General features: G+C 39.4%; 1 protein-coding gene across 1 annotated transcript in view; it reads right to left on the bottom strand.

The window, feature by feature from the left end:
* CLDN18 (claudin 18) overlaps positions 1–7,374 on the bottom strand; it is a 26,650-nt gene extending 19,276 nt beyond the window's left edge. Inside the window, exon 1 of the mRNA XM_077756642.1 lies at positions 7,155–7,374. Within this exon, the coding sequence (XP_077612768.1) occupies positions 7,155–7,374 (220 nt within the window). The remainder of the gene's footprint in view (positions 1–7,154) is intronic.
* Between the last annotated feature and the right edge of the window lie 4,951 nt (positions 7,375–12,325).

The following is a 12,325-nucleotide window of genomic DNA, read 5'->3' as shown; positions in this document are numbered from 1 at the left end:
CCTTAACCAGGCACCCCAGGAAAAGTTAATTTTATTTTATTATTTTTTTAAGTTTATTTATTTATTTATTTTGAGGGAGACAGAAACAGAGTGGGAGAGGGGCAGAGAGAGAGAGAGAGAGAATCTCAAACAGGCTCCGCACCATCACCTCACAGCCCCATGTGGGGCTCAAACTCACGAAACCTCTGGATGATGACCTGAGCCGAAACTGACAGTTGGACGCTTAACTGACTGAGCCACCCAGGTGCCCCAGGAAAAGTTAATTTTAATGGATAAACTAAAGCTGCTTCTACCTAGTAGAATACTGAATGAGTAGAGAGAAAATGTAAATCAACATACTTTTTAAATGTGAAATAAATATTGCTAGGTTTAAAAACATCGGGAAGATGTAATTTGTCATTTTCTGGTGGGTTTTCTGTGCTCTAAAATGGACCACTGCTTTTTATGTGTCACTGCCAAAGAGTGAATGTGGGGTGGGGGTCCACAGAGGAAATTCTGGCTTCCTTGTTCCTGCAAGAGGCTTTGTTAAAATACATTAAATGTGTCTCTAATAATAACAGTTCATGGCCTGACTATAATAATATATAATAATACGTATTATTTTCATTATAATTATAATCATATAATTAATTATACAACTATAATAATAATTATTATTCATGCTCTAATTCTGTTTAACAATAATGGGGTTGGTATAGCTTTATTTAAAAACCTATAAAATGGAGCAAAATGTTTGGCTTAATTCTTTGGGGAAATCATCCTTATAGTCACATTTAAATATGGTCCTGGAGTGCTGTTTTAGGTTATAAATATTTAGAAGTTTATATTATTTTACTAATATTGGAGAAAAAGATTCTCTCACCCCTTCCTTACATCATTGTAGGAACATTAATATGTATAACACCTTATATGGTTATTAGGCAAGAAATGGTGGTCAAATAGCAATAAAATGAGTAGATTGTGAGACAAATAAGTGATACATCTATTAATTTCTTTCTTTCAAAGTATGACCACACTGTATATCCCTAATTTCTGATTCCTCCTTTTGGTACTCATAATAGAAAATTGGAAGGTAGAGGGATGCAAGGGTGGCTCAGTCTGTTGGTGTCCAGCTTTGGCTCAGGTCATGATATCTTGGTCTATGAGTTTGAGCCCTTTGTTGGGTTCTGTGCTAACAGCTCAGAGCCTGGCACCTGCTTCAGATTCTGTGTCTCACTTTCTCTTTGCCTCAACCCGGCTTGCGCTCTCTCTCTGTCTCTCAAGAATGAATAAATGTTAACAAAGAAAAAAGAAAATTTGGGGGTAGAGAAAATTTTAACAAATCACTCATAATTTCAAATCCTAGACAAAATATTTGGTTTATTTCCTTTTTAACTTTCTCTGGATATATATTTTCACATCATTAAGAGATTATATAACTTGATGTTTTGTACTTTTTCTTAATTGCATATATAATCAAAGCTCTTTGTAAACATCATTTAATATGTTTAATATTAAACATTTAATTTGATATGAGCAAATTAGTAATTCAATTTGATATGAGTAAATTAGTATTTTAATGCTAGCATGTTAGTATTCCATTACATAAAGGTGCAATTATTCACCTAAACAGCATCTATTCTTATGAATTTGGATTATACCCTTCTCCCAGTTGTGTGTGTGTGTTGTGTGTGTGAGCATGTGAAAAACAACAGTATGATGAAGATTTTTTGTATACCTATTTGCCAGCATTTCTGATAACTCTTTCAAGATAGATTCCTAAGAGTAGAATTAATATGTCAAAGGATGTGAAGTTTTGAAAAATCTTTTTTATATAGAACCAGACTCTTTTCCCCATGAATATTATTTTAGCATTAATATTTGAAAGATCTCATTTCACTGCACCCTTATCTAGTTATTGAATTTAGTAAGTTATATATGATCATTTGTTTTCATTTGCATTGCTTTGATTACTAATGAGTTTGAAACTTTTTTAAAAAACAAATATTTATGAGGGCACCTGGGTGGCTCACATGGTTAAGCATCCGACTTCGGCTCAGGTCATGATCTCATGGTTGGAGCCTGCTTTGAATCCTGTGTCTCCCTTTCTCTCTCTGCCCCTCCCCTGCTCATGCTCTATCTCCCTCTCTCAAATATGGATAATAAAACATTAAAAATTTTTAAAAAAATAAAAAACAAATAATTATGAAGCATTTGTTTTTTTCTTTTTCCTGAATTATCAGTTTGTACTTCAACATTCATCTACTGGAACTTTAGCATTTTGCCTATCAACTTATATGAATAATTTATTTGTTAAAGTTCTTAACATATTGTTATAATTACTAAAAATATCTTTTCTCATTGATTATTTGCTTTTAAAATTTTTGCATGGTCTTGTGTATTCCATTTATGTGCTTCATATAATGGTATGATGAACATACAGCTGGTACATAATATGTCCTTAATAAATGTTTGTTGGATGATGTAGTCAAGTGAGTTACTTTTGTGTTTCCTCCATCATTTCTATGCTTAGAAATTTATTTTCCAGTTAGGGCGTAAAAACAATGTTAGAATTATTTTAGAATTTTAGAAGATCAAAAAGTGTTTTATGTATTTTTACTTAATCTGGAATCTATTTTGATATATGTGTTGACTGCTACTGTAATTCTTTTTCTCTCTCAAGAAAGAGAGAAAAGTGTAGTTTTTGCAATTTCTTATTGAATAATCTTTTCGTTCCTGATGGCTTTGTAAAACCTTCTCTATATTAAATTGACATATATGTCTTTCTAATTTTATACTTTGTTCCAGTGACCTGTCTTTCTATCTTTGGGCCAAAGCACACTTTTAATAACCATAGCTTTAGAATTTGGTTAAAAATCTGGCAGTTGGCCCTCTATTTTTATTTTATTCTTTTTTTTTTAAAGTAGGCTCTACACCCAGTACAGAACCCAAAGCGGGGCTTGAACTTATGACCGTGAGATCAAGACCAGAGCTGAGATCAAGAGTGGGATACCCAACCGACTAAGCCACCCAGGTATCCCAGTTTTTATTTTATCCCAGTTTTTATTTTATTCTTAAAAGATAAAAACTATTAAGAGTTCATTTCATTTGCTTCTTCTTCTAGATACACAACTTTGTCAAATTCCTGAATGAAAACTCTCACTGACATTTTGATTACAATTCTTGGTATGCATATGTTTTCACTCATATGTAGAACAGGAGAAACTTAACAGAGGACCATGGGGGAGGGGAAGAGGAACAAAACAGTTGAGAGGGAAGGAAGCAAACAACAAGAGACTCTTAAATAGTGAGAACAAACTGAGGGTTGATGAGGGGTGGGGGGAGGGAAAAATGGGTGATAGGCATGGAGGAGGGCACTTGTTGGAATGAGCAGTGAGTGTTATATGGAAACCAGCTTGACAATAAACTGTATTAAAAAAATAAAATAATACTTAACCTATTAAAAAAAAAAGAATTCTTGGTTTGTAGTGTAGGTTCTAGAGAAAGTCTGTCTAGATTCGAATCCCTTGCCCCTCACTACTATAGTGTCATTAGGCAAAATCTTTAATCCTTTTGTGCTTCAGTTCCTCATCTACAAAATGGAGATAATAATACTACTTACCTCATAGGGTCATTGTGAAAATTAAAGTAGGCATAGGCAATTTACATAAATGTGTATAATTATGCAAATTGTGCATATTATTGTATGTTGATTTATTAAGCTAATACCTAGCACATAGTAATGTCTCAATAAATGTTATTGGTAATAATGATAATAAAAATAATTAAATAGTATTTATTATTATACATTAATTAGGGACAAATTCACATCTTCATAAATTCCCATCTTTAAAAATTACTATCTAGAAACCTGTAGTATATATTTCCACTTAGGACAGCTTTTTCTCAGTAGAGCTTCTTTTTCATTTTGATTCTTGCAAAATATTTAAGTATTTAAAAATTTTAATGTTTATTCATTTTTGAAAGAGAGAGAGAGACAGAATGTGACCAGGGAAAGGACAGAGAGAGAGAGAGAGAGAGAGAGAGAGAGAGAGAGCCAAAGCAGGCTCCAGACTCTGAGCCATCAACACAGAGTCTAACGATGAGGCCCTAACCCACACACCGCGAGACCATGACCTGAGCCAAAGTCAGATTCTTACCAACTGAACCACCCAGGCATCCTGGTGGTTCATTTCAATGACAGTGGAAGGGAAATTAAGACAAGTGTGGGTCAAACCCTCAGGCTGGCCTCTTATCGTTCATGTCTGTGTTGTGTTAATGATCATGTTTATACTAGCGGACAGCGAAGTTGTATTCTCAACTGTGACATGAACAAAGGGCTCCTTCTTGCTCAAACAGAAAACATGGTCAGGGGAATTTCTTCTCACTCTGTGGGACTGACACTCCAAGCTAAGACACCTGTGCCTTGGGGTTAACATCACTTGACCTTCACCAGCAAGCATTGTACTGTCCTGTCTTTACACATACCTGATTGCAACAGTTAGTGGCAGTAAATATACAGCAGAGATGTTACCTCCCCAATTCCAGAAATAATAAGGCTGATAACCTTAGAGTTACATCTTAATAAAACCTTACCTCAAATGAACAAGACCACTGCAAAGAGCTATCGAGCCACAGAAACCTCATTACCACAGACATGACAGAGGTGTGGCTCGGTGTGAGACGTAAGTACCTCAAACTTATTAATACCATTTTATAAAACAAGCCTATGCAAATCGAGAACCTGTGTTAATAATATTGAAGTCGAAACACCAAAACAGGTAAAATGCAAAATTGGACTTGAGGCTGTACCTTTGTCTGTTAATAAGTACAATTTAAATAAACATTGAGTGTCTATAAGAGGGGTTTTTTTTCCTTTAAAAGGGATTCCTACAAAATTCTTTTTACAAAATACTTCTCCAAACTACTAGTGACAAGATTTACACACACACACACACACACACACACACACACACACACACACCACAGCATTACAAAGGTTCTGAGAGAAAGTTTTAGTCTGGCATGATTTTAACTCTGTGAGCTTGGGCAAGTTGCTCTGCCCCTCTGAGTCTCCATTTATAAAATAGGTGTAGGGCATGTTGACAGCTGTTATTACTCCAGGGCCCCCACACCACCCCACGGAGAAGTCTGTGTGGGGCGGGGGCACCAGACTTATGTAAGAGGTGAGGCTAGGAAGGCCCCTCTGCATTGGGGATTTCTGCTTTGGGTCGGGAGAGGTTTCTGTTTCTATTCTGAGAGTCTCAGGGCTCCATATTAGAGCAAGGAGCTAGGGCTTAGCTGAAGGCAGGACAGGACATGGGCCCTGGCTCTCTCTGTATGTGACTTTGGGCAAGTTACTCAAACTTACTTTCTTGGTTTCTAAAAAAGGTGATAATAATAGCACCAATCTTACAGGCGGTTTGCAGAGGGTACACAAAATGTTGCAAGCCAGTTGTTTAGTCAAGTTCTAGTGCAGGATCCACCATTGTTATCCACCCTTTGTGAAGCAGCACAAACTCCTCAAATGTCACATGGCGTCTCTGAGTGGCAGGAGATCAGCTATAGGCTGGTTCCTTCTATCAAGTCCTCTAGCTCGGCATGGACCCAGGTCCTAGCCTCTGGAGAGATCTCGAGCTTTTGCATTGAGGTGAAGGAGGATCCCAAGGACAGATGGGCCAGGTTGGGTCAGCAGGATACGAGAACGGGGGAGTGGCTCATCTTTCCTCCAGTCCCTAGTGGGGGGAGACACCACTGAATCCATAGCTGGTCACCCACTGAACTGGCTCATGTCCTTATTTACACCCAGTCCCTACCTCTCAAAGCTTGGCATTCAGTGCCCTTCACAACTGTGCCCACACATACCCTCTCCTCCAGCCAAGGTCACTCTTTGATTTTCCCTCAAGGAGGACTCATGCCTTTGCTCATGCTGTTTTTTGTTCTGTGTTGCTGCTCCTTTTCCAAACCCCACCTGACTTTCAAAGCTCATTTATGGTTTTTCCTCCTTGGTGGAGCCTTTCCCAAGCAGTTCTGTCCTCATCTCACCTCTGCAGCACTGGCCCTCTGGCCTCACTTGGTGCCTGTCCTACCCAGCTTAGGGTGCACTTTCATGGGTACAGGACCCAAGAACCCTGAGGTTACAACAAGCTCCCCATTCTGCATGTGCCTCAAGTCTTTACTTGTTACCTTCTCTGTGTGTCTGAGTCTTGACCCTGCAGTCAGATGGCAAGCTTCTGGAGGGGAAAACCCCATTTTCTGTTCCCGGTGCTCCCTATAACGCCCATCTTGGACCAATGTCCTTCTCAAGAATTTGATGTATATTTATGGAAGGAATAAAGAACTAAAAAAGAAAAATGATAAGCTTATTCATTGTCTTATTCTATGATGTGAGTGAAAGACACTTTTAACATTTACTCTTTTTGTTTTTACACTTTTAACATCTGCTCTTGAGACTTGAATTTTTCTTCAAGTTAAGATTACCAATCTATTAGGCAAACAAACACACAGTCCTTGCATGGCTAATACTCCAGTGTGGGGAGATGGGTGTCACAGCCCACACACCTGGCCTGCAGGGCAGAGCTCGCTTGTCCCAAGAGGCCTCTGCGGAGAGCACCCTGAATCTGATTCTACGTGGCCAATTTTTCTGGAGGTCAAGAACCTAGAGCCACAGAGAAGGGGCCTGTCCGGTGCACCCCAGAGAAACATAGCACTCGGGTTGTTTTTTCCCTCTGTCTCCTTCCTCTGCCCCTTTCTGTTGCTGCTATGGGCTTATGCTCCCCTGGAAGCCAGGCCCAGGCACCAAAGGGCCTGCAGATGAAACTCTGTTTACAAGATTCACAGTCCCGAATTCAGGGAGGGGGAATCTTGGGGCTAAAGGAAGAAAGGGGCTAAAGTATGGGCCTCTTGAGTCCTGTTCCCGTATGTGATGGAGTCACAATGCCATGGCTCACATAAGAGTTATTTAAAAGGTGTAGCCCTTGGGGGAAAATTGGGGACCATCCAGTTAGGAGAACAGGAGCCCTGACCGCTCAGAAAGCTCCTCTCCATAAGCTTCCTGTGCTCCTGTTCTGATGCTGGTGGTGGTAGCTGTTGTCCCTTGTTCCCCAGCAGTGTCTCTGTGGTGCCCCAGCCAGTGGCCTCAGTCTCTCTGACAGAAGGCCAGCACCCAGTCCTACCTGGCAGCCCCAGCAGGGTGAAGTAGCCCCGGCACTCAGTGAAGCCAGAGCTCTCTCGGACACACGATCGCCACAGCCCTTGGTAGTTGAATACAGCGGTCACTGGATTATTGTACAAGTCCTGGGTGCTCCACTGGTCCATGCAGGTGGCGGCAATGATGCCTGCAATCCCAAGCAGTGAGACTATGAACCCCAAGCCCTGGCAGGCGGTCACGGCCATGATGGGATGCAGTGTTGACACAGAGTGCCACACGACAGAGGGACACCCTGGTTCTGAGAGTGCAGAGTGTAGGGATGGAGTTTTCTCGGAAAGGCTGGTGCACACGTCACAAATGGGCCATGTAATGGAGGAGGGGACTCAACAGTGCCACCCGAGCTCGCCCTTCTCCTTTATCTACCCAATTGAGATAATTTCCACAACATGGTACCAAGAACCATTTGTTTTCCACCATATGTACACTCTACTCACTGTTTACCTTCAGAGGGAGTTTCTTTTCCTGATTAGCCAGGTTCCCCTCTATAGAGGGTAACGCAGGTGCAGAAGCAGAGGGCGCTGCCTGGAAGGGCCTGCAGGTTGGTCGTGCCTCAAAAATACTTGGAGATGAAAGGGCTTCATCTGTGAGGCCTTCCCGAAGTATCACTGCTGCTTTAATTCAATACATTAAATAGAACTAAAACACAGAACTGAGAAAATTATGCAAAATGCAGACAGAAATAAAGAGATAGAAAACATGAACAACAGTAAGAAGCATGAAGGGTAGAATGAGAACCTCCAACATATACCTAATAGGAGTTCCAGAGGCAAGAGAATAAAGAGAATGAGAGAAAGACTATATTTGATAAGCTATTGCCTAAGAATATTCTTGAATTGATAAAAAGCATTAATCCCATGTTAAGGATTTCCAATAGTTCCACAGAAGATAAATAAAACAAATCAACATCTGGCTACATTTTAGTATTGCGTAGTACAAAAGAGAAAGAGAAAAGCCTTTTAAAAACCTGAAAGGAATGAATTACGGTCACTATATCAGTTGCAGCAATAGAAACCAGAAGATGACAGAATTATATTTTGAAAAATGGAGAATAAAAATAACTATCGACCCCCAAACAAGGAGAAGACAAGCCACAGGGAGAGCGAAAATATTTGCGAAGGGAAAATATTTTTGATGAAATATTTTATATCCAAAAAACACTTGGATAAAGGACTCTTGTCCAAAATATTCTAAAACCTCTTAAAATTCAACAGTAAAATGAACAGCCTGATTAAAAAATAAGCAAAATATTTGGAAAGTACCTCATCAAAGAAAATACACAGATGACAAGCATATGAAAAGATGCTCAACATCTTATGTCATTAGGGAATTACAAATTAAAACAACAAGTACTACTACATACCTACTAGAATGACTAAAATCCAAAACACTAACACCAGGTTCTGGCGAGGATGTGGAGCAACAGGACCTCTCATCCATTGCTGGTGGAAATGCGAACGGTCCAGCCACCTTGGAAAACAGTTTGGCAATTTCTTACAACGATACATACTCTTGGCATACAATCCAGCAACTGTGCTCCTTGGTATTTACCCAAATGAGTTGAAAACACGTCCACACAAAAACCTGCACCACATGTTTTATAAAACCCTATTTATAACTGTCCAAACTTGATAGTAACCAAGATGTTTTTCAGTAGGTGGGTGGATAAATAAACTGGTATATCCAGACAGTGGAATATTATCTGGTGCTCAAAGAAAGGATCTATAAACCCATGAAAAGACATGGAGCAACCTTAAATGTATATCATGAAGTGAAAGAAGGCTACATACTGTATGATTCCAACAAAGGCAAGACTGGAGGCAGCAAAAACCCCAGTGATTGTGAGGAGCTCAGGGCTCTGAGAGGATTAATCGAAGGAGCACAGAAGATTTTAAGGCAGTGAAGCTATCCTGTACGATTCTACAATGGGTGGACACATGTCACTATATACTCATGAAAATCCATAAATGTATAACACCACGAGTGTATGCTAATGTAAACGATGGTCTTTGGGTGATAATGATGTGTCAGTGTAGGTTCACTGATGTAGCACTCTGGTGCTGGACATCGATAGTTGGGGGGGCTAGGCATGTGTGGGTGGGGTGGCAGGGAGTGTGCAGAACTCTGCTTTCTGTTCAATATTGCTGTGCACCTAAAACTGCTCTAAAAAATAACGTGTGAAGGCTGAGTTCCATATTTGGGTTGATACTTGAGCAGAGAGGGAAGAACAGCTCTGGAAGGGCAGAGCAGAGAACAAGGCTTCAGTATGGGCAGGGAGTTGACATCTGTAGTGGGCCTAAGAATGTAAGATTATGTGAAATCTTGGAGTGGGAAGTAGACTTTCCCAAAGTGGAATGGGGTCTCAAAACAATCTCATTTAGATTTCCAGGGAAAGGCAAACCACCCAGGAGAAATCTCAGTTACATGACTAGCGGGAAAAGCAGGGATCGTATCTTGGTGATGTGTTCTATCACGGGAGAACTGAACTCTCTGTAATTGGGCAATTGCGAAGCCTCAACTGGGAAGAGAGAATTTTGATCCAAAATGCTCTTCAGTGACAGTGAATCTTGTTCCTATAGCTCTGCCTTTCTGGCTGCTAGATGTACACCTTAATCTTACAGCCAAGAGAACATTCCTTATATCTAACCTTCTCGCCAGATGGTCAGTGGTCAAAAATTCTTGGAAACTTGTAGTTCAAAATATTTTTTATTTTTATTTTATAATTTATTGTTTAATTTACATCCAAGTTAGTTAGCATATAGTGCAACAATGATTTCAGGAGTAGATTCCTTAATGTCCCTTACCCATTTAGACAATTCCCCCTCTTACAACCCCTCCAGCAACCCTCTGTTTGTTCTCTATAAAGAGTCTTTTAGGTTTTGTCTTCCTTCCTGTTTTTACATTATTTTTGCTTCCCTTCCCTTATGTTCATCTGTTTTATATCTTAAAGCCCTCATATGAGTGAAGTCATATGACATTTGTCTTCCTCTGACTAATTTTGCTTAGCATAATGCCCTCTAGTTCCATCCACGAAGTTGCAAATGGCAAGATTTCATTCTTTTAAATTTCCGAGTACTACTCCATTGTATATATACCATGTCTTCTTTGTCCATTCATCCATCAATGGACATTTGGGCTCTTTCCATACTTTGGCTATTGTTGATAATGCTGCTATAAATATTGGGATGCATTGGGATGCATGTGCCCCTTCGAAACAGCACACCTGCATCCTTTGGATAAATACCTAATAGAGCAATTGCTGGGTTGTAGGGTAGTTCTATTTTTAATTTTTTGAGGAAACTCCATACTGTTTTCCAGAGTGGCTGCACCAGTTTGCACTCCCAACAGCAGTGCAAAAGAGATCCTCTTTCTCTGCATCATCGCCAATATCCTGTTGTTGCCTAAGTTGTTAATGTTAGCCATCCTGTTAGGTGTGAGGTGGTATCTCATTGTGGTTTTGATTTATATTTCCCTGATGATGAAAGATGTTGAGCATCTTTTCAAGTGTCTGTTGGCCATCTGGATGTTTTCTTTGGAGAACTGTCTATTCATGTCTCTGCCCATTTCTTCATTGGATTATTTGCTTTTTGGGTGTTGAGTTGGTAAATTCTATATAGAATCTTGATACTAACCTTTTATCTGGTATGTCATTTGCAAATATCTTCTCCCATTCCGTCAGTTGCCTTTTAGTCTTTCTGCTTGTTTTCATCACTGTGCAGAAGACTTTTATTTTGATGAGGTCCCAATAGTTCATTTTTGCTTTTCTTACTCTTGCCTCTGAAGATGTGTTAGGTAGGAAGTTGCTGTGGCCAAGGTCAGAGAGGCTTTGCCTGCTTTCTCCTCTGGGATTTTGATGGCTTCCTGTCTTATATTTAGGTCTTTCATCCATTTGAGCTTATTTTTGTGTATGGTGTAAGAAAATGGTCCAGGTTCGTTTTTCTGCATGTCACTGTCCAGTTTTCTCAGCACCACTTGCTGAAGAGACTGTCTTTATTCCATTGGATATTCTTTCCTGCTTTGTCAAAGATTAGTTGGCCATACAACTAATTACGGGGTCCATTTCTGGGTTCTCTATTCTGTCTCATTGATCTGAGTGTCTGTTTTTGTGCCAGTGCCATACTGTCTTGATGATTATTACTGCTTTGTAATAAATCTTGAAGTCTGGGAGTGTGATACCCCCAGGTTTGGTTTTCTTTTTCAAGATAGCTTTGGCTATTCAGGGTTTTTTCTGGTTCCATACAAACTTTAGGATTGTTTGTTCTAGCTCTGTGAAGAATACTGGTGTTATTTTGATAGGTATTGCATTGAACATGTAGATTGCTTTGGGTAGTATCGACATTTAACAATGTTTGTTCTTCCAATCTGGGAACATGGAATATTTTTCTATTTCTTTGGTGTGTCTTCTGGAATTTTTTTCATAAGCTTTCTATAGTTTTCAGTGTATAAATTTTTCACCTCTTTGGTTATGTTTATTCCTAGGTATTTTATGGGTTTTGGTGCAATTGTAAATGGGATCGATTCCTTGATTTCTCTTTCTGTTGCTTCATTATTGGTGTATAGGAATGCAACTGATTTCTGTGCATTGATTTTATATCCTGCAACTTTGCTGAATCATGGATAAGTTCTAGCAGTTTATTGGTGGAACCTTTTGGGTTTTCTATATAGAGTATTATGTCATCTGTGAAGAGCAAAAGTTTGACTTTCTCCTGGCTGATTTAGATTCCTTTTATTAATTTGTACTGTCTGATTGCTAAGGCTAAGACTTCCAATACTATGTTGAATAACAGTGGCGAGAGTGGACCTCTCATATTCCTCACCTTAGAGGGAAAGCTTTCAGTTTTCCCCATTGAGGGTGATATTAGCAGTGGGCTTTCATATATGGCTTTTATGATCTTGAGGTATCATCCTTCTGTCTCTACTTTCCTGAGGTTATTTTTTTAATCAAGAAATGATGTGGTATTTTGTCAAATGCTTTCTCTGCATCTATTGAGAGGATCATGTGGTTCTTGTCCTTTCTTGTATTGATATAATGAATCACATTGATTGGTTGTGGATATTGAACCAGACCTGCATCCCAGGTATAAATCTCAGTTGGTCGTGGTGAATAATTCTTTTAATATATTGTTGGATCTCATTGGC

Source organism: Crocuta crocuta, unplaced genomic scaffold, assembly GCF_008692635.1.
Source record: "Crocuta crocuta isolate KB4526 unplaced genomic scaffold, BGI_CrCroc_1.0 scaffold337, whole genome shotgun sequence".
Classification (NCBI taxonomy): Eukaryota; Metazoa; Chordata; class Mammalia; order Carnivora; family Hyaenidae; genus Crocuta; species Crocuta crocuta.
Note: the sequence above shows the minus strand (reverse complement) of the source record. Positions and strands in the feature narration are given on the sequence as shown.